The sequence below is a fragment of the Narcine bancroftii genome, chromosome 3 (genome assembly GCF_036971445.1).
Source record: "Narcine bancroftii isolate sNarBan1 chromosome 3, sNarBan1.hap1, whole genome shotgun sequence".
Classification (NCBI taxonomy): Eukaryota; Metazoa; Chordata; class Chondrichthyes; order Torpediniformes; family Narcinidae; genus Narcine; species Narcine bancroftii.
Window position 1 is genome coordinate 362,425,360 of NC_091471.1, and position 23,304 is coordinate 362,448,663.

Genomic DNA, 23,304 nt, shown 5'->3' on the forward strand with positions numbered 1-23,304 from the left:
TCTGTTTTTATTCAAATATATTTGATTCCCCATAAATCTTTCTTTAAAAAAGAGTATATGTAGTATGTAGAGAGAAACATCAAAACTGCAGATGCTGGAAACTTGAGCAAACATGAGGTGCTTTCTACCTTCGAATGCTGTCTGATGCGCTGAGTTCCTCCAGCAACTCAGAAGGATAGAGATACTTTTATGAAGCCAACATTGATCATAATTTTCTATTTAAATATCTTACAAAGTTTTTTTTTCAAAATTCTTATAAACTAGAACAAGTTCAAAACATGTGAATCAATGGTGCCTCAAAAAATTTACATTTATTACATAATGGATCAATGTCGGAATAAATATGCAATATTTTAACTTTAGATATGTGTACCCTGTGCACCAATTTGAATTGCACAAACAATGTCATGCAGAGAATGAGGTCTCATTGATCAATTTAATAGTATCCCATTCCTCATCGGAGACTAACAGATTCAAGTCATGTTCCCAATCATTTCTGATCTTAAGAAGTGAAGCTATTCTTAAATCCATCAAATTATTATAGATAATTGAAATTGAGCCTCTGAGATTAGCTGTAAGAAAAAAAAACAAATTCAAAATATTTGTCTCAGAAATTTGTGGAAAATTAGAGACTTGGAATGAACAAAATGTCCAACTTGTAAGTATCTAAAAAATGAGTTTGATAACTTAAATTTTGCCGCCAACTATTTAAAACAAGCAAAATTATCTCAAATAAAAAGACCTTTAAAACATTTTACCTAATCTATCCCATTCCTTAAAGCTTGTATCTAACAAAAAAGGTTGAAAAAAATGATTAGATGTGTTAAGGGGAAAACTCTGAATTCCAAAAAAGTTTCAAAATTGTGCCTATATTCTCAACCTACTGGATTGTCGGTGAATTTATAAAAAGAAAAAGGGTAGAAAATACCCTAAAATTGCCAACATAGATGAATATTTTGAAAAGTTCAATTGCATTTTTACCCAAGAAGGGGGTGGGGGGGGGGGTCAATTAGTTTATCAAAATGTAACAAAAGGAGCAAATTGCATATATTGACCACCCAATAATAAAAAATGTTCATACTCTCAGTGTTTTTTTGTTCAAAGTCAAACCCTTCCCATTAATTGCTCTATTTGGTTTTTCTCAAGAAGAGGATCTTTTATTGACATTGGCTCAAAATAAAATATTATCTTTTACCTTTTTAAATGTTTTTAAATTGTATAATTGAGAATTGTAAACATTGATTGTAATATAAAATGTGAATATTTCCTTTTTTGATTAAGAAATGAAAAATGGTGATGACAATTGCAGATGTTATGCTAAATGAAATGGTTTATTTCATTTATGAAATGGTTGATATGATTTATTGATATGTACCTTGTATACAAAAATTTTCATTTTAACCAGTAAATATATTTTTAAAAGAAAAGAAATATCCTACAAAGATCATTTATTTTAAAGATGCATTTATCAGTATGCTTTAATGGCAGATTCATCTACAAACTAATTCTAGCGAGGTTTTGGTGAAAAGTTGAGTCTTCCTTTTTTCATTTTGGCACTAGTTAAATATGTATTACATTCGTTGAAACTCTACAGTTGTATCCAAACTACGCTCTGCTTTCTTGTAAGTGATGAGTCACTTTGCAAATCTCAGGACAAACAGCAGAATAAAATAAACCCGTAACTTGAAACCTCAGACTAAATGTAATTTATTATCTCTCAGGATGCAGAGCGACAATCCATCGCAAAACAACAGTATCTGGACCAATTGAAAGAAGAGAAAGGACGACAGCTTAACAGCCTCGTGGAAGCAGAGTGAGTTGCCATGAGTGTATGTGCGTCAGATTTTGTATTTGCAAAAGGCATTTCAAGAATATTAATCTAAAATGGCTTGAACGATAACATCTCAAGGTGATAAGAAAAAAAACGACACTAAGCTGAAGAAAGAGATTGAAATTCTCACCAGAGTTAGCTTTAAGAAGAATCTTAAAAGAATTAGAAATACTGGAAGTTTCAAGGAAGAAAGTTCCAATGCTTGAACTAACTCGTTGGCTGTTAATAGTCGGATGAAGAGGGTAGTTCAATGTTTAGAGTTGTAGGAAAGCAATGGTTTAATTGTTGTCAGGCTGGAGGACGTATTAGAGATGCAAGATCATTAAATTGATCATTAAAAAGTTGAATGTGATGGCCAGTGAGTAGATGTTGCTTAATGAGCATAGAATCGTAAATCAGCCAAACTTGGTAAGGGTTAGAGTATGAGCAATAGGGTAGAAGGAGAGAGTCTTTGTGATGGGGCTAGAAGGTTAACTCGGAGTTCATACAAGACTGTGGTTTTCTGAATAGTTTGGTTTAGACTGAGGAGATGACCAAGAAAGATCAGAGTGTATGTTAAAGAAGCAATCTAAGAAGTCAGGAAGGATGCTAGTGAGAGAAAGTATACTGTTAACACAAGAAAATCAAAACAAAAATGTTTTAAATCTGAAATTAAAGAAAGATGCTGGAAACATCAGCAGGTCAAGCAGTCATTTGAACCTCTTGCAATATGATTTCCCGAACACTGGAGAAGCGATCAGATGATGACTTTGCAGAGCACCTCCATTCAGTTTGCAAGGGGACCTGTGAGCTTTCAGTCCTTGCCATTTTAATTCTGCATCCTATTCTCATTCCATAATGTATCTCTGTATTTTTATAACAAGTTCCATCGTAAGCTGATGTCATTTTCTGTCTTGCCACTATTGGACTCAATAGTGAATCCTGCAACATCAAGAAACTAACATACAATTGTGCCACGTGATATTGTCTCCATTTTTCTCTACTCATTATCTTAGCCTGACCTATTGGATTTTGCAACTTTTACATTCCATTTTCTTTGTTTTCACACTGTAGATGGCTTCATTTCAGTTTTCTTTTGAACAAAGGCTTGTGTTTAGGTTAAAAAAGGATGCCAAGTTGGGCAGAAAAGTGGTAGATGGCGTTCAATCCTGATAAGTGTGAGGTGATACATTTTGGAAGGACAAAATGCTCTGTTACTAATGGCCTGTTACTTAAGAGTGTGGATGATCAGAGGGACCTTCTGGTCCAAATTCATACATCTCTCAAGGTTACCGCACAGGTTAATAGAATAGTTAAGATAGTTTCCTGCTGCCATCAGGAAAGAGGAATAGGTGCCACAAGACTCGCACAACAGATTCAGGAACAGCTGGTATCCCTCCATCATCAGAATCCTCAAAGGCAAAGTCAATCAGAGACTCATTTAAGGACTCTTGCTTGTGTACTTTATTGATTTTTTTCTTCTTTGTTCCCTCTGTATTGCACAATCATTTGTTACCTGTTAACAGTTCTTTTGATTGGTTACTCTGTGTACAGTTTACTTTTAGCACTACCAATTAATGGTAATTCTGCCACTCCTGCAGGTAAAAGGAATCTCAGGGTTGTATGTGATGTCATGTATGTACTCTGGTAATAAATCTGAAATCAGAAGGTCTGTGGGATGTTGGACTTCGTTAATAGGGGGATTGAGTTCAAAAGTCAAGAGGTCATGTTGCAACTCTACAAATCTCTGGTGAGACCATGCTAAGTGTATTGTGTGCAGTTCTGGTCACCTCATCATAGGTGCAGAGGAGATTTACCAGGATATTGCCTGGATTGGAAAATAAATCTTATAAGTGAAGATTATCAGAGCTGAGACTTTTCTCTTTGGAGTGTACAAGGATGAGAGGAGACCTAATAGAGGGTCTACCCCAGAGTAGGATTCTCGAACACCAGAGGGCATGTGTACAAAATGAAGGGAGGGAAGTTTAGGGGAGACATCAGGGGTAAGGTGTTTTTTTTTTTTTTTTTACACAGAGTTGTGGGGGCCTGGAATGCCTGGCCAGGGAGGGAGGTGGAGGCTGAAGCATTAGGGACATTTAAGAGACTCTTAGACAGGCACATGGATGGAAGAAAAATAGAGTTAAGGGTAGGGAGGATTTAGTTCTTTCAGGAATATATGGGTCGGCGCAACATCAAGGGCCAAAGGGCCCGTACTGTGCTGTAATGTTATATGTCCTATATTCTCTTTCCCTAAATACCCCTGTTAACCCATCAAGCAGCCAACTTAACCCTTGACCTCACCTTTGTCCTATCTATCCTTCCACAATCCTCCCTGCAACTTAGTGATGATATTTTCAGAATTGTGAAGGAGAGAAAATGTTTTCTGACTTTCTCACGGTTTCTGTAATCAGCATTATTTAGTAACAAATGCTGATGGGCGGCATTTGGATGAGAAATAAGAGGTGGGGGGGGGTTGGACAAGAAACTTGAGAATGAATGAGAATGGGAGGAAAAATCATTAGGATGTCATCCTCTACCCACAACTGAAATTGGTTTCGAAAAAGACAAGTTCCTCTCAACTGGCCGTTGAAGATCAGTGTTGAAGTGATTGTTGTGGTAAACCAAAGAACAAGCTGCTTGGTCCTCATGGAAAATAGATTGGAATATAGTAAAATTTGCTCAGTGGATATCAACTGTAACTTCATTTTGGCCATTTCAGTGGTGTGGCAGGAATTGAAAATCCTGGAACTGCTCTGCAAATTGGGTAGTTCCCCTGAAGAGAGAATCGAGTTAATATTACAGATGCATAACTAATAAGAGCTGGTCAGTCTGAAGTGTTTATGTGAATCGTCTGAAATCGTTGGGCTCCATACTGAGTTTCAAAGTATAAAATTCCACGACACAAGATAATGTTTAAGGCCACAGACAAATCTGTCAAAGTGGGTTGGAAGATTAAAGTGACGAAACTAAAAGCTCAAGGTCACTGATGTTTCCAGTGTCTTTACTTTCTGCCAATGGAAAAAGATTTTGTTTTTGCACTTTAATATGTTATGTTGGTTTTGCAAAAGTGATCTTATTAAGTGGTAGATGATGAATGAAATGGTCTGTTCCTGTTTCTTATGGTGTTTTTCTTAATGTACCTGTATATCCTCTTGGTATTTCAGCCATAAATTCAGGATGTTGTTTCATCTGTTAATGATATTAATTTGAAAAGTTGAAGTAATATAGCAACAATTTTCTCTGAAATGTCTAAATTATGGAAATGTTGTTATTTAGAATTGATGATAATGCAGTCAAACCGTGCATCTTGGCGCCTCACAGTTTGGCGGGCAGCAGCCTCCTTTGAAGAAGACCGCAGAGCCCACCTCACTGACAAAAGGCAAAGGAGGAAAAACCCAACACCCAACCCCAACCAACCAATTTTCCCTTGCAACCGCTGCAATCGTGTCTGCCTGTCCCGCATCGGACTGGTCAGCCACAAACGAGCCTGCAGCTGACGTGGACTTTTTTTACCCCCTCCATAAATCCTCGTCCGCGAAGCCAAGCCAAAGAAAAGAAAATTATTTTGCTGCAATTAAATTCAAAGTCATTGCTTAAATTCTGATGGAATTTTACAATATATATATTAAATAATGAAGTGGAAAGAACAGTCTGAACTAGAGTTGTTCTAGCACATTCTATATCCAATATTGAAATAATGTTACATTTAGAATGTCCAACCTTTAACTGATTGCAACCTGATTTGCAAAAGTATGCTGAAGACAAAATGATCAACAATGAATGAAGGAATAACCTGTTAAGGATTTGTTTGATCTCATTGAATCTGAACATGCAAAATTCAAAAAAGTTTTACTTTCAATTTTCTGAGCAGTTTCTAAGAGAATAATACCTTTGATTTTGTGTAACTTGGCTAAGAAACCAGGTGCCTGTGTTAATGATCTGGAGATGTGAGTTCAGATACCACCGTGGAAGAATTTGATTTTTCTGGAATACCTAGAATTTTTTTTTTAAAAAGCTCACCTTGAAACTACCACAATGTTAAACCTAATTTAACTCTGCAAAACTTTATTTGCAAACTTATAGAGCTATGTCTAAGATGGGAAATCTGACCAAATTAATAGGGCAACAGATTTATAAGCAACTTCTCCCTACAATCCATCAGCATTAACTGTGGACCTCATGAAATTGTACGGTATCAGGTCAAACACAGTTAATGGAACAAACAATGAGATACTGGAGGAATAGCAGGTCACACAGCATCCATTGGTCAAAATTGTCATTCAACGTTTTGCGTTGGGGCACTTAAAGTTGGAAGGCATGATATCAAGGGAGAAAGAAGCTAGGAAAGGGCTAAGAGGTGACATGGTGTTTTTAATTTTAGAATTTTTTTTACAGGCGTCAGATTATGCTGTGGGAGAAGAAAATACAGCTAGCAAAAGAGGCAAAATCAGCTGTTGACTCAGAGGTTGGACAGGGTGAGATACGAGCCATGAAAACTGAAATACATAGGATGGAAGTGAGTTAATCTGAAAATATGGCTCACAGTACTGAATTAACAATGTGTTGGCAATCCAAAAGCAAAGTTCTGGATATGTTAAAAATCTGAAACTAAAAAAATGCTGAAATACATGCAAGATCAGACTGTTTCTGTGCAGGTAGAAAGCATTAATTTTTCATTGGACTCTGGAAAAATTATAAATATAACATGGCCATAGAGTTGGTCAGCACAAAACTAAGCTTTTTTGCCTGCCATATTGTTTTCACCTGTCTACAATTTTTCCTCACACTAGGTCCACATTCTTATATGCTTTGTTTATTCCAGTAATTGTCCAAGACAGTCTACCTAATGGTTGCATCTGATTCGATTTCGTCTGTGTGTGTGTGTGTGTGTGTGTGTGTGTGTGTGTGTGTGTGTGTGTGTGTGTGTGTGTGTGTGTGTGTGTGTGTGAACTCCTTCCTCTCACATTAAACCTATGCCCTCTTGAGAAGAAGGGTGGTCATTGATGAAGATGGAAATGTGGACCAGAGTAACACAGGGGGAAATGTTCCCTTCAGAAGGCAGATTGGATCAGGAAAATGCATCATTATGTCATCATAATGTTGTTGCTGGAAATTATTCATTGCATGCAGAATCAGGTGAAGTGGATGTTCTGGACAAGGAGAACTCTATCCTAAGTGGAGAAAAGTGGCTGAGACCAGAATTGCAGGAAATCTAACAGATATCATTGAGTACTCAGTGATTGTGGGGAAGTATGGTTGAGGGAAGTGAGGTTTTTAAAAAAAAAAGTGGCATTATCAAAGCAGAAATGATGGAGGTGGAATGAAATCCTTGAAAGAGGCAGAGTGCTGGGGGGGCGGGGGGGAGTGGTGAGTTCACGGATCTGCAGGCTAACTGCTCATCTATTCCTGAAATGTTGATAGAAAAGAAGAGAAAGGGAAAGACTAGGGATGACCAGGTTAAAATGAGAGCAGATGAAATTTGACTGCAAAGTTGATGGAACTGTCACACTTGAATGAAACCAGAAGGTGGTGAGAGACGAGGGCCTGATGGTATCGAACAATGAGTGGACTACATATCCCACAGCAGTAAGCACAACTTGGACTATATGGATCCCCACATCCCCACATAAATGGGTTAAGGGGGAAATTATTCAGTGAGAGAGTTAGTTTAGCTGGGGTATGGAGGATAAAAGGGAACCAATTGGACTTCTGTTCAAAGACTAAGGAAAAGGCCCTCTAACAATCCTGGTGTCATATGGTGATCTAGATTGATTGGACTTCCATCATGAAAATAAGCTGGTTTGGGCCAGGAAATGAAACTGTTGCACATCAGAAGTGGCAAGTGTACCAATGGGAAGGGACTGCATTCAGAGAAAGGTGGGAAGAAATTAGTTCTATGGGATACAAACAGATTGAGATATTTATTTTAATATAGCTTTTTAAAAATATGCATGTATCATGATTATTTGTGAATAAAGGTATGCATAGTTTCAAACAGCTGATGAAAGAAGAATTAGGGCAGAGATTTTGAGTACAAACTCATTTTTCCACCTCTCTCGTTCTTTTTTCTCTCTGCATTATTAGAAAGGCATCAAACAATTGTAGAATTTTTCCAACAGTCAAAATGAAAAATAATAGAAATTAGTTATTTAAATAGAAGATAATACGTTTAAATTTACCAGTGAAGGATCCCTGTTGTCTGTTCAGCCACATGAGGTTAATTGTGGTAAAAAATGAAACTTTGGATTTCAAAATGTCAATTATCTGCCACCTTTTCAATACATCAGTGCCTTCAAGCATGCAATTTCAAGTACCACTTGGCAGTATTCACCCCCAACTATGCGTATATGCTGTAGATATAATTTTGGTGCTCTGAAAGCACGTGTGCCAAAATAATCAGATGGTAATGATCACAATTTCTCACCCATTATATCCATGACATAGCAATGTCATGGAGGATCAAATGCATGTATTGCAATGTTAGCTATGTTCTGTTCTCAACATAATTTCTTGCTCTGTATAGAATATGTATTGAAATATTGAAATTATCATTCAGAAGGCATGACAGTAATTATGAAATACTCCCTGATGATAATTATTTTTAAAATGCTACAATTTTATTTCTTAATTTTATTTAAGATTAGCAAGTTCATTGTAATTTGTGTATAACTTACATACCCCATTCATTGAACATGGAAATAAGTCAAAGTTTTCATTTGCCCCTAATTAGCCCTTTTAAATTAATATTTCTTAGAGCCATTCTGGTATTGCTTGATAATATTTGTATTCTTCATTCAAAGATACGTTACAGTCAGCTTATGAAGCATCAAGAACATATGATTCGTGATATGGAAGCTGCTATTGCAAGCAGGGAGACAATTTTGACACGTGGGGAAGCACAGGCAAAATTGGACAAGAAGCAAGCAACTCGGAATGATTATCGTAACAAGATACAAGACCTGTGCAGGAAAGTTGCTGATGTGCAAAAGGTAGCATAAACCATAGAATTAAATAAAAAATACTGTCTATTTTCTTCCAGCTCAGCTAAGACTCCTTCATCCACTGAAATTTTTATCAAATGACTTGAATAGTTTTCTTGATAATGTACCTGGCAAAGAAATATTTGGATGCATAATGATGAATTCACTGTCATTTCTTCTCTTCCATTCAAGATCAGATCAAAACAACCAAACTTGTTTTTGTTCAATTTTAAAAAAGCTCAAAACACTGCATTTTAAATTCAAACATTAGCAATAAGATCTAAATGGCAATCATTTGGGCTGTCAGTTATCACAATAAATTTTTGCTCATTTTACATAATTACAAAGTAACAAATCACCACCCACCTCTCAGGAATGTTGAGTAGTAAGGAGGTGGGGGTTGGGCAAGAGAGAGACAAAGAAGAGGAAAATGAGAACGTGTTAAGGATGTGTGTGTGTGGAGAGAGAAAAAGAGCTATAATTTTACCTGTTGATGAAAGAATTTGTAGGTTTGTATGTAAAATAAATGGAGTTATTTTGCTGGCACCCTGTACTAGCTATATTGAAGTACACAGCAAAAGTTTTTTGCTTATTCCTATGGTTGTGTCCATAGAGAATAGTTAAACTGTGATGTCCGTTTTAATTAATCGCTACCCTTCATGCAATTGTCCACTGTGATTGTCCTGAGACTGTCTATTGTGACAACGTGGTTTAAAAATTCATTGGACTAAACATTTTGACAGAACCTTATTGAGCTAAACTGGCATTCTGTGACAGGCTGGAAATGACAGACTCCTTCTTAGAATGAAAAAGTAATGAAAGCAAATAACATTTTCTCTCGTTACTTTAAACATATTGAACCAACCAGTAAGTTTCACTTTCCTTAATTTAACAGATTAATGATATTCTCAAAATTATCGTTATTCTGACTACGTTTGTATTCATAGAATATAGAAGAAATGGACAAAACTATTGAAGAGTTGAGGAAGTTGCAGAAAACTGTGTGTGAGCAATTGGGAGAAAAGCAGTGTCAAATTCAAGAACAGAGATCTACAGTTGATCAGATTGAAGCAAGCTTAGAATCTCTGCAGGAAAAGAAAAGAGTGGTAAGAATAATTTTTAGAAAATAAAGAGTGTATTTTGGTTTGAAGCATGCTGAAATCAAACTATTAATTTGGAAACTTTAAGATTTTAGATGATAATTACATGTAATTAATTCAGCTAATCATAAACATTTGTTTTTCATGTTATTTTGTGGCAGAGAATAATTACTATTAATTTTGAAAATTTCAGTATATTTCTCAAACTCAATTCCCTTGATGTGAGATATCCATTATGGGACTAGATCAAAATCTCTTGATTTCTCAATGTGTTTGTATTTGATTGAGATGGAAGGGGTTTGATGGAATCGTGCATTTGGATGAGTGTAGCCTCAACAACATACAAGAAACTCATCATGATCTCAGACAAAAAAAAAGTCAATTTGATTGGCGACCATCAAATATTCAAATCTTCATTTGCTGCAACACCAATGCACTCTGGCCTCAGTGTGTCATTTACAAAATTCCCTGCAGTAATTGGCTAAGACTATTCAAACAGTACCTTCAAAACCAGCCATGTCTTCAGCCAAGAAGAATATCTTGACATGCACTTTTCCAATTGTGTACTATCCTGACCTTGGAATTTATTGCTGGTTTTTTTGTTATCACTGGGTCTAAATTGAACTTCCAACTCAAAAATGTTATGGGTATCTTCACAAGAAGAACTGCAGTTCAAAAAAAAAACAGGCTCAGTGATTCCTTCTTTGAGCAGTTAAGAACAGACAGTAATTGCTGCTCTTCCAGCAATGTACCTGTCCCGTAAAAGTAAGTTATGCACATTCCATATTTACTGGTTGTCTCCTGGTAGATTGGGCAATTGACAATTAATCATGTTTGAATTTTGGCAGTTTCATTAATTAAGATATGATTGATTATACTGTTGTTTTCCATTTATTTACCCATAGTCGACTGGGTTACTCTTTAATAACTGGAGCATTGGTTTAGATTATTTAAATATTTGGCTGTGAAGTACTCAAGTAATCAGATTTGTACATGACTTGATGTGTTTGTGTCCGAGACTCACCCTTTGGGAAATTGAACGATGTACAAACACATTTTTACCAATCAAGTATATTGACTCTTAATATGTTGTGCATGAATGTGACTTAGAAACAGGAGTTACTTTCCTCTTTTATCTCTCTGAAAAGGGTGGCACGCTGGATTATGGTTCCACAAATACCAGAAGTATTCTATTATAATAATTGTACGAAACAAACTTCTATTTTGATACTTCAATAGACTGTAATTGTAGATGAGTCTTTATCTGGTTACAGCTCAACTTCTACTGCTGTGTAATTCTTCACAGAATTTTTTTTATCTGGTTGAGGTCAATTGTAATACCTCACTTCCTTTTGTTAAGAAAACTGACTCAGTAGAAATAAAATCTGAATCTGCATGGCTCAGTACTAGCTATTTGATGTACTTATAAAATGAATTGCAATATTTTATTTTTTGTACATTATGAAAAAAGTTGTTTCTTTGTTTATTATATTTTGTTTATTTGATGCCAGCAAATTATGTATTTCTTTGCATTTTATTGATAGTGTTTGGTGCAAAATTTATAATGAGACATGATGGTGAATGGGAGTTTAAACAAGTCTACAGCTACTCTGAGCTCACCACGTCAAATCCAGATATTCATGAAAGTGGAAATGTTATGTGCTTTCTAACTTTGTCTTTTCCCTTTTGTCACTTTGAGTCCATTAGTGACTAAAAATAATAAAAAATAAGTTAAATAAAACCATCTACATAAATTAAACATATTTCTATCACTTGCTGTTTAGAATCTCAACAGAATAGTGGCTTTCCAGACCCGTCTCAAACACCTTCAAGCAGTGAAAGAAGGAAAGTACATAAAACAATGCAGATCTGAAGAAACACTAAATAATGAACTTCAGAAACAAGAGAGTCGAATCCATATCATCAACGCCATCATTGACCGTGTCAAGGAGGAGTGGCCCCGTTACCAGGGAGTGCTGCATAAAGTGACCCTTGCATTAGCTACACGTGGAACAGCACAGGAAGGACAGCCATAAAAGGGATTCTCAGAAATAGTAGCAAACTAGACAGTGGAAATAACTAATGTTGTCAGCAAATAGAATTAATTAAAAAGATAGTTGTGATCAGTACATTATATATCATTACTAAGATCAAATGGGATTTTTTTCAGAATGTTTCTGAAGAAACATCTGAAATGGTTTGCATGTGAATTTCAAATTTATGCTGATGTGAATTTGGGTGTTCAAATAAAAATAATTTTTAATTTTAATGGTGATTAAATTGTTTTACATGATTCATCTTGAATCATTTAGTCAGTCAAAGGAAAAGGTGTATCACATAAAAAGCATATATGTAAAATGATAAATAAATAGAACCACAGGAGGGATTGGAATCTGGGATTTAACCAATTATCAAATGTTTATGGGGTGCACGCAAACAAAAGGAGGTGGGTGGGGTGATCTTAAATTCGGTAAGTGTTGGAAAGATAATGGGAGAAATCTATTTATCGTGCTGAAGTTTAAAATAGTTGTGAAATAAATTATTCTACTTTAAGGATTCAAAGAATTGACCATTGACTGATTATTATAGTATTAAAAGATCCACATTAATATGCTATATTGAAATTAATAAAATGTGTATCAAAAGTTCTGATAATTTTCTGTTAAGTAACTGATTCAAAACATGAAAAGAAAATGAGAAATACAAAAAATGCAGATAGTGGAATCTTGATTGAACAAGAGAAGCTGGAGAATCTTAACATGTCAAGCAGCTTCCTTGGATAGAAACGGTCAGCATCTCACTGATTCCCTCCAGCTTCTCTTTGTATATGATCAAAAATTAATTAGATTTGCCCTGTTGGGCAAATTTCATTAATGGATATAGTTGACAAAAGGAAAATAGCAAAAAAATGTTCCAGTGCAAAGTGAAGAAAAGTTGGTTAATGGAATCAAATATAGTATGTTTTTATTTCATAAAAAGTATTGTTAATATTGGTTACTATTCATCTGCAAGCTTTTAATGTTCTCCACAGATAATGGCATGAGGCAGGTAAATATTAAATAGTTTCTCCCCATTTTTATTATCTAAAAATCTGTTGATTTCTTCCTTGAATATGCTGAGCAACTGAGGCTTCTAAAATTTATGATCCTTTGGCTGAAAACTTTGGATATTTTCTTGGGAGTCACTATCTTGGAGGATCTTTCCTGGACCCAGCATACCAATGGCATCATGAAGAAAACACATCAGCTCCTCTCCTTCCTCAGGGTTTCCTAAGAAATCCTGGCAAATTTATACACAGGTGTGGTGGAAAGTGGGCTGACCGGCTACATCATGCTCTGGTATCGAGACACCAATATCCTTGAGCATAAAGCCCTCCAAAAAGTAGTGGAGACAACCCAGGACATCAGGCAAAACCTCCCCACTACTGAGTACATCTAAGAGAATGCTGCTGTCGCAGAGCAGCAGCAAAGATCAAAGACCCTCACCACCCAGCACATGCTCTGTTCTCGCTGCTACCATCAGGAAAGAGGTATAGGTGTCACAAATCTCGCACCACCAGGTTCAGGAACAGTTGCTACCCCTCCTCCATCTGACTCCTCAATGACTAACTCAATCAGAGACTCATTTAAGGATTCTTACTTGTGCACCTTACTGATTTTCTTTTTGACCTCCCTGTATTGCATAGTCAGTTTGTTTGCATTTGTTATCTTTCTTTGTTTTACGCTGTGTACAGTTCTTGTTTTGCACTACCAATTATTGGTAATTCTGCCATGCCCACAGGAAAAATGAATCTCAGGGTTGTATGTGATGTATGTACTCTGACAATAAATCTGAAATCTGAAAAATTTTCAGGTGTGTGGTTAACCAAAGAAAGATTATTTCATCATGGCTTTTAATCTCAATAAAGTGGAAGTGAATTTAAATAAAATTTTAATGAACTGTTCATGACATGTAATGATTGGTAGGGCCTGAGGGATTGTTGAGGAATACAGGGATCTTGATTAGACAAGTCCAAAACTCCTTGGAGGGTCAATCTTGGTTCATATGGTGGTGTGAAGGTATAAGGTATACTTGTCTTCCTTAGCCGGGCATAAATATAAACGTATGGAGGTCATGGTACAAGTTTATGAACCTTTGATTAGCCCACAGTTGGAGTATTATGGACAGTTATGGTTGTCACATTATGTGAAGTATTGCCCTGGAGAGGGTGTGGAGGAGATTCTGGGAGAAAAAGTGCAGGAATTAAGAGAATCTGGACTGGCTGGGTTTTATTTCTTTATAGCAGAGGAGATTGAACAATAGAGGTATACCAAATTATATGAGGCATAGAGTAGAAAGATATCCCTAAAACTATAGGTTTTGGGTGAAGGATAAGATATTTCATTCAATGTTGAGGAAGAATATTTTCACCCAGAAGGTGCTTGGAATCTAGAACACACTGCTTGAATTGATGGTGGAGACACACACTCTCAACATTTAGGAAGTGTGGACAAGTGGTTGCATAACCAATCCACGAAAAGCTTATGGGCCAAGTGCTTGTAAATGGTATTAGTCTAGATAAATGGTTGGTATGAGCATTTCAATCCATTATGGTTCTATTACCATTTATAAACAGATTTCTGGCCATAAATGCACTGTGTTTGGGATCTATGTAGACAAATTCAAGGCCATATTTTTCATGATACAAGTGCTACAATTCAAAAATTGCTTGTGTAAAATGCCTTTGGACAGAGTCATGAAAGTCAGTACTTTAATCTTAAACAAGAGTTTGGGATGCAATGCAGTGTGTTGGGTGCATCTGTCCCTTATTTTATTCTTGCAGGGTAAGCTGAATCAGTGGGGTAGGGATCTCAGTGGAACTTAAGAGGTTTATTTCTTGAATTAACCTGTTTATTACATCTTAGAGTTTATGGTCCTTCGTCTTTGGCTTGGCTTCGCGGACAAAGATTTATGGAGGGGGTAAATGTCCACGTCAGCTGCAGGCTCGTTTGTGGCTGACAAGTCCGATGCGGGACAGGCAGACACGGTTGCAGCGGTTGCAGGGGAAAATTTGTTGGTTGGGGTTGGGTGTTGGGTTTTTTCTCCTTTGTCTTTTGTCAGTGAGGTGGGCTCTGCGGTCTTCTTCAAAGGTTGCTGCCCGTCGAACTGTGAGGCGCCAAGATGCACGGTTTGAGGCGATATCGGCCCACTGGCGGTGGTCAATGTGGCAGGCACCAAGAGCTTTCTTTAGGCAGTCCTTGTACCTCTTCTTTGGTGCACCTCTGACACGATGGCCAGTGGAGAGCTCACCATATAACACGATCTTGGGAAGGCGATGGTCCTCCATTCTGGAGACGTGACCCACCCAGTGCAGCTGGATCTTCAGCAGCGTGGACTCAATGCTGTCGTCCTCTGCCATCTCGAGTACTTCGATGTTGGTGATGAAGTCGCTCCAATGAATGTTGAGGATGGAGCGGAGACAACGCTGGTGGAAGCGTTCTAGGAGCCGTAGGTGATGCCGGTAGAAGACCCATGATTCGGAGCCGAACAGGAGTGTAGGTATGTCAACAGCTCTGTACACGCTGATCTTGGTGAGGTTTTTCAGTTGGTTGTTTTTTCAGACTCTTTTGTGTAGTCTTCCAAAGGCGCTATTTGCGATGAGATATGTGGACTTTTAAGACATTCATCAACTCAAACAATGATATTCAGAATCAGAATTTATTGTCATGAATAAGTCATGAAATTCGGTGTTTTGCAGCAACATCATAGGGCAAACATTCGTATTATAACCATCATATAATGTTATTATAAATAAAAATAGTTAGGGACGAAAAGTAAGGCAGTGCTTTTGGTTCAATGATTATTCAGAAATCTGATGGGAGTGGGGAAGAAATTGTTGTGCTGTTGAGTGCTCGTGTACCTTTTTCCTAATGGTAGCAGAGTGAAAAGGGTGTGGCCTGGGTAGTGGGGGTCTTTGAAGATAGAGGCTGCTTTTCTAAGACATCGCCTCATGTAGATATCCTTGATGGAGTGGTCTGGTACCTCTGATGTTGAAGGCAGAGTTTATAAACCCTCTGGAGTTTATTCTTGTCCTGAGAGTATTGGCCTGTAGGATGGCCATCTAAATTCTGTTTTTGTTGGTCAGTATGGAAAATTATGTGCTTTGGAAACAAAAAAGGAAATGCTGTCCCCACCCTCCACTATTACTATATCTACATTACACTAATCCAAATATCATCAATCTCTTGCAACTATGAGTGGGTAAATATTTCTATATTCATTATCCTCTGGGTGAAAAATGTCTTCTCATATTTGGGTGGCTTACTCAAAAACAAACCTAAATTCATCATCAGTTCCTTTCAACTTATGAGAGTGAAAGTATAGCACAAAAATATGATGACTAATGAGTTGATACCAATTGAGGTCTTTATAAGTTTCTTAGAGCAGAACAGAGTCATGCTAAAATGTCATGTCAATTTTCAAATGAAATGTTGAATAATTCATACTAGAGAATGTAAAAAGTTGCACTATGCTGTTTTGAAGAAACAATAGTTATCAACAGTAACCTGCACCAACATAACGAATACTGAAAACAGATCATTTTCCTTGGAGTCTGGTGACCCATCTCCTCACTTGTCTGGAAGGTGGAACAGCAGCTGCCCATCCTGAGAAGACTGAAGTGGGCAAGGCGACCAGCCACCATTCTGTCAACCTTTAGGAAGGCTGGAGGTGTGGGCTGAGAAATGGCTGATGGGATTTAATACAGATAAGTGTGAGGTGTTACATTTTGGAAAGGCAAATCTAAATAGGTCATATGTATTAAATGGTAGGCTATTGAGATGTGCAGAGCAACAAAGGGATTTAGGAGTGATGGTAAATAGTACCCTCAAGGCTGATACTCAGGTAGATGGTGTGGTGAAGAAGGCATTTGGAATGTTGGCCTTCATAAATCGGAGTTTTGAATTCAAGAGTAGGGAGGTTATGATGAAATTGTATAAGGCATTAGTGAGGCCAAATTTGGAGTACTGTGTACAGTTTTGGTCACCAAATTATAGGAAAGATATAAGCAAAATAGAGAGAGTGCAGAGAAGGTTCATGAGAATGTTGACAGGATTTCAAGGTTTGAGTTACAGGGAAAGGTTGTGCAGACTAGGGCTTTTTTCTCTGGAGCGTAGAAGATTGAGGGGGGACTTGAACTTGATAGAGGTGTTTAAGACTTTAAAATGTGGATAGGCTTTTTCAATTAAAAGTGGGGGAGATTCAAACTAGAGGGCATGGTTTAAGATTGAAGGGGGAAAATTATAAGGGGAACATGAGCGGAAATTTCTTTACGCAAAGGGTGGTGGGGATGTGGAATGAGCTTCCGGCAGACGTGGTCGAGGTGGGATCATTGGATACATTTAAGGAAAGACTGGATAGTTACATGGATAGGAGAGGACTGGAGGGGTACGGACCGGGTGCTGGTCAGTGGGACTAGGAGGGTGGGGATTTGTTATGGCATGGACTAGTAGGGCCGAACTGGCCTGTTCTGGGCTGTAAGTTAACCTCCTACAGTTCTATGGAGAGCGTCCTGTATCACAGTGTGGTAAATGTGCTGCGGAGAAATGGATCTGGGGGGGCAATCCACGGGACCTGAAGAGTGGAGAGAATCACTGGACCGTGGGCAGACATTAAGTCGAGTCTGTTGTCATCTGATGGTACAAGTGCAACCCGCCCTGCACCCTCTCCCCCAACCCATCAACTGGGATGGTTGTCTGAAAACCAGTGAGCACCGTGCACACCCCACCTTCCAGCTGCCCCCGTCAGGAAAGAGATGCAGGAGGAGCAGAGCCAGCACCACCAGGCTGAGGATCAGCTTCTTCCCAAGGGCCAGGGAGGATGCTGGGTGACCAAAGGAACTGCTCGCACTGACCGTGCGAGACGCTCACATTCACGAGCCGTCGCTGCGTTGTTAGTCGACGTGTGTGTTACGTCTGTCAGTTCTGCACCAGGACGCGAGGCCGAACCCTCTCGCCAGTCCGCCATGTTCCTCGTTGCTAGGAGACGCCGACAACAAGCGCCGGGCGGCGGCCGGGTCACGTGGGGTCGGGCTCGTGGCCCGATTGGGAGAGCGGCGACGTCAGCGGGCGGAAGGGGAGCGATGGGATCTCGACCTGTGAGACCGGTGGCGGGGAGAGGGACGCTGCCTCGCAGCGTGAGCGCCTACGAGGTATGACGGTCCCGATCCCCCCCCCCACCCCCACCCCTCCTTCCGCCGCAATGCCCAGACCTGGAGTGGCAGGCTCAAGGCTCTCCCTGGCGCCGGCCCTCGCTGCGAGGCCTTGCTCGCCCTCCCCTTTCAAGAGCAATCTGAGCTCCACTTCATTGGAGCGCAGCTCCTTCATCACCGTGGCTGTGTCTTCCATCGGGGGCGGGACCTGGACCCAAGCGCTGAGCCAGGCCCTGGCTCAGGCCTCTGTTGTTCCAGGTCTGGGTGGCTGATTTCAGTTCTCATGGCTTCCGACCAAGCCACGGCTCTGGCAGACAATGAACCGGAACTTGATCCCACACTGCCAGGTTTAACGTGTCCCAATAGACCAGGAAACGGTGGGAGAGTGTTTGGGGGTGGGGTGGGTGGGGGGTGGGGTGGGGTGGGAGAGTGTTTGGGGGTGGGGTGGGGTGGGTGGGGGGTGGGGTGGGGTGGGAGAGTGTTTGGGGGTGGGGTGGGGTGGGGTGGGTGGTGGGTGGGGGGGTGGCATCTGTCCCTCTTATTCTTGCAGGGTATGAATCAGAGGGGCAGGGACCTCAGTGGTTTATTTCTTGTACTGGTAAAACACACAATGCTGGAGAAGCTCAGCTGGTCTACTTTCATGTTGCAAATATTTTGGGCCGAGCCTGTACATTGGTTCCGTCTCTTTATCTTTACTCCATGAAGGACACTGTTTCACCTGCTGAGATTCTCCAGCATTGTGGGTTTTTTTTACTTCAACCACAATTTCTTGTATTCACTTGTTTATTACATTTTAGTGCTTATAGTCCTTCCCAGTTGAGTTATGGGTGGACATTTAAGGCATTCATCACCTCAAACAATGATATTGACCCAAGGATTGGCAGACTATAAATTCTGTTTTCGTTGGTGAGTGTGGAAAATGCTGTGCTTTTGAAAAAGAAATGCTGTTTTTTTTTTTTGGATGACCACGACTGGACGTTCTCCTCTTTCCACCCCCACCCCCCCCATTTCAATTTTTTGGAAGGATGACCACGACTGGACATTCTCCTCTTTCCAACCCCACCCCCATTTCAATTTTTTGGAAGGATGACCACTACTGGACATTCTCCTCTTTCCACCCCCACCCCCCCCCATTTCAATTTTTTGGAAGGATGGCCACTACTAGACATTCTCCTCTTTCCACCCCCACCCCCCCATTTCAATTTTTTGGAAGGATGACCACGACTGGACATTCTCCTCTTTCCAACCCCACCCCCATTTCAATTTTTTGGAAGGATGACCACTACTGGACATTCTCCTCTTTCCACCCCCACCCCCCCATTTCAATTTTTTGGAAGGATGACCACTACTGGACATTCTCCTCTTTCCACCCCCACCCCCCCCATTTCAATTTTTTGGAAGGATGGCCACTACTAGACATTCTCCTCTTTCCACCCCCACCCCCCCCCCCCATTTCAATTTTTTGGAAGGATGACCACGACTGGACATTCTCCTCTTTCCAACCCCACCCCCATTTCAATTTTTTGGAAGGATGACCACTACTGGACATTCTCCTCTTTCCACCCCCACCCCCCCATTTCAATTTTTTGGAAGGATGACCACTACTGGACATTCTCCTCTTTCCACCCCCACCCCCCCATTTCAATTTTTTGGAAGGATGGCCACTACTAGACATTCTCCTCTTTCCACCCCCACCCCCCCCATTTCAATTTTTTGGAAGGATGACCACTACTGGACATTCTCCTCTTTCCACCCCCACCTATTTCAATTTTGACCAAAAGGCCATTTGTAATTGTTGGTTGAAGAATTACATCCTTATTGCCATTTTTAATTGTATATTTGGTGAAGAGGAGTCGATAAAGTTTTGCAAAGGTGTATGGGATTTGTGAATTGGAATTAGTCTAGTTGAAGATGTATGTCGTGACATTTTCAAGAAGTTGTGTGAGATGGAATGAGAGTGAATGGATGCATGATTGTGTTTGCTTTAGAGTTTTAGGCTGGTGGTGGAGAAGTTAAATATTTATGAAGATTGGCTTTGGTGTGTGAAGGTGGACTCAGTGAGGTGAGCATTTGTAGAGTTCATTTAGGTGTATTCAATACTACATAGATTTTAGGATTATTGTGGACCAGAGGCAAAGACACAATGCTGGAGGTCAAAGAGTGACCTTTATGTAGCAAAGATAAAGATACCTAATTGATGTTTCAGGCTTAAGCCCTTCAAGGCATGGAAAAATGTCGGCAGGTGTTTGATCTCAATTCCATTAAACATCTGATTCCCAAAGTTCAGAATTGTCATGCCTTTATTAAATGGTGGAGTAGGTACTTGTAGTGTAAATCAATCTATTTCTTTTGGCAACAGGCCTGAGAAATAGCATGGGGGAAAAAAAGGATATTGCAGAATTTGGGATGATGAGGTAATCCAGAATTCATTAAGAGGTGTGAAGAGAAGCCATTGCTAAAATTATATGGTTTATTCTTGGCAAGAAGACATAGAATCAAAGGATTGTAGTCTCCACTAGTATACCATGCAGAAACAATACATGAGAATGGAATAGATATGATTTATGGATGTCATAATTCTTTTTACAGTCAATTGTATACTTTTGAAGGGTGGATCAATTTGTAATGCTGAAAAAGTAAATGAAGTGCAAGATTTGAGAACAGAATATGATTATTTTAAATTAATTTATTTGATTAAAGTTGAGGGACAAACATGATTTTCTTTGAATTGTGCCCAGAAATCTTTAAGTATGTTTCAACCATTGTCTTCAATCAGAATGTCGGAAATGCTTCGCAGATCAGGCAGCATCTGTGGAATGAGAAAAAGTTAAAATTGCTGGTCACTGTTCAGACACTCCAGCTTTTATTTCAGTTCTCCAGCAACTTTTTGCATTCTCAGTTTAAACAGTTATTTGAAAATACACACATTGTTACAGCACCAAATCATAATTGTCACTTTTCACTGGTTTACAAAGGTATATTAATATCACAAACTTAACTAAAATTTATCTAGGCAGTTGCATATCAGGTTGTGGACCTTATTTACAAACTACTGAATATTATCAATTAACCTGGAGTTTGGGAGAGTTGTAAGAAAGTGCATGAGACTATACTATAGATATTTTTCATTTAATGAACTGTTTCATTTATTTTTTGGTAGGGGTTGGGATAGGTCTGAGACTGCTATTCCAAAGTAAGACTGTCATGTGGTTGGTATATCCAGAAAAGATCAAGTTGTAGCTGCATTTGTGAATGATAGCTGATGAGATTAGAGTTTCAATCAGGATTTGAGCAATCATACCAATTTTATTTGTACTTTGGACACTTCAGCGTAGCTTTTCTTCCAATGAATTGTAACTTTAAGGCTTATTCTAGAAATTGTCACTTGTATGAACATTTTGTTTTGACTCTTTACCTCCAGATGTGAGCTTTCTATTTTTTGCAACATTTTCAAATTGAATTTGTCTTTGTAACAGTGGTTCAGGATGGAAAGGGTTTGCTCAGGACTGATTTTTTAAAAAAAAATTTATGTATGTTTGAGATGAGTTTGTGTAAGCATGTATAGTGGACATTTGATGATAGTTTGATTTACCTTTTCAAGATGTATGGGGACATCTTGACTTATTTCAAGATAATGTATATAAATTTTCCAAAAAAAAAACGAAGCTTTTGGAATATTATAGACCTGATACATTTGGATTGTTAGGTTTTGGATTTGAAAACAATTGTATACTAAAGGAACTTTGCACATTTTTTTATACATCAGTATATGTTTGATGTCCTACAATTTTAGATGCCAATTCAAGATTCTTGTCATGTAATAAAGACTGTGCAATCTTGCACGGCACTTGATTTTGTCTGCCGTAAGGTAGACAGATTCACCATCGGCAGAAATTGCCTGAAGCACATCTTACAATTGGAGAAAGAGAAGCAAAAGGGAGTCACCTTAGTGTCCATGGATTCGCCTGCAGTCATACAAAGTCCAGTCCAATCCAGCAGCAACCCGAGCTCCAGATCTGAACCTCTGACAGATCAGGAAACCATCACCGCCCTCAGCACCCTCCTGCATCGTGGTGGCATGCCTTCAGCCAGTCTTGAGCCAGTCTCCAGATGTCCTCCATCTAGTGTGAATCACTTTACTCCAGTTGCCTGTAGCCGGCGCAGGTTCCTCCCCTCTGGTTGCCAACAACCCACTGCCTATGCGTTCTTTAGCTGCAGAACCCCTCACTCGTGCACCTCTGTGGTCACCGCCCTATGGATCGTCTCCTCTGCTTCTCATTCTCAAACGGGGTTGGTGGTACCCCCTCGTGGCTCCTGCCAATTATAGGCGCCACCACCTTGGGCGCAGACCCCAAGGTCGTGAGATTTTTAAATAAAACCACTTTAAATGTCAATAAAATTGAATATATATAGCTGGCAATAACTGAATTTCATGATTATAAAAATGTATCATGCAGTTTGTAACGCCAGGTTCAGATTTCACTTTGCATTGCTTATCATTTTTATCGTTGTTGCTATGGCAGCAGCTGTCTGCTTAATCCTTGGAGGGGAGTAAAATGACAAATGGAGCTTGAAGTAGTTCTCTGATTTTTATAATTATCTGATACATGGTAAACTACTAAGACAGCTTTGGAGAATCAATTCCATGAAGCCCTAGTCTACCTCTTGTGAGTTGACTAAATGCAGGAACCCAGGTTTGTTAAGTGAGTGGTGTATGACTAAAGAATATGAACCTCGACAGAGAGAGAAGCTATGATAAAATGATGGTTGTGACTCAGTGCAGAAATTTTAAGGGGTGTATTCATGATTTTTGTGAAAATAATTTGATAGGAGCAGCAGAGAGCACAAATTAATGTCTTCTCGGTGAAAACATTTCTGTGTTGTCAAATTCTTTTCCCCCTTCCCACTTGGCATCCATTTCCCACCCACCTCTAATTCAACTTTGAGCTGCTAAAATGAAAATCTTGACAATTTTTGGATGTGCACAAAAAATCCAAGATCAATCTGAATATATGCATAAGAGCTTTTGTTCTCCGTCCCAAGATTCTTGGCAATTGAATTTTTCTCTTGGCAGCATCAAAGTTTTAGTGTCTAAAATCAGCATTATTTCTGCCAATGTCTGCTTTAATGTGAGTTTACATTTACCCTGAGGCCACACATGCAAGCTGTAAATCCATCTGTAATCCAATCTGTACCTTTTTGGATTCTGTTGGGGAGAACACAGTA

At 39.0% G+C, this 23,304-nt stretch overlaps 2 protein-coding genes and 1 long non-coding RNA gene across 7 annotated transcripts in view; 2 read left to right on the forward strand and 1 right to left on the reverse strand.

Moving 5' to 3' along the window:
* The window catches only part of ccdc40 (coiled-coil domain 40 molecular ruler complex subunit), an 89,553-nt gene extending 75,816 nt beyond the window's left edge, over positions 1–13,737 (forward strand). For both annotated transcript variants that reach the window (XM_069930080.1, XM_069930079.1), the window contains exons 17-21: positions 1,722–1,813; positions 6,206–6,326; positions 8,611–8,799; positions 9,738–9,896; positions 11,675–13,737. In XM_069930080.1, the coding sequence (XP_069786181.1) occupies positions 1,722–1,813; positions 6,206–6,326; positions 8,611–8,799; positions 9,738–9,896; positions 11,675–11,926 (813 nt within the window). In that variant the 3' untranslated portion in view covers positions 11,927–13,737. The remainder of the gene's footprint in view (positions 1–1,721; positions 1,814–6,205; positions 6,327–8,610; positions 8,800–9,737; positions 9,897–11,674) is intronic.
* A 4,202-nt stretch (positions 13,738–17,939) lies between these two features.
* Positions 17,940–23,304, forward strand: part of tbc1d16 (TBC1 domain family, member 16) — a 75,196-nt gene continuing 69,831 nt past the window's right edge. Inside the window, exon 1 of one of the 4 annotated variants that reach the window (XM_069930092.1) lies at positions 17,940–18,078. The gene's annotated coding sequence lies outside the window, so the exon portion shown is untranslated. Of the gene's footprint in view, positions 18,079–18,135; positions 18,456–23,304 lie in introns of those variants that run through there. The other 3 variants (XM_069930091.1, XM_069930094.1, XM_069930093.1) reach the window with 3 other exon arrangements.
* LOC138759526 (uncharacterized) overlaps positions 20,750–23,304 on the reverse strand; it is a 64,510-nt gene continuing 61,955 nt past the window's right edge. Inside the window, exon 6 of the long non-coding RNA XR_011354900.1 lies at positions 20,750–20,887. This is a non-coding gene — a long non-coding RNA (uncharacterized lncRNA). The remainder of the gene's footprint in view (positions 20,888–23,304) is intronic.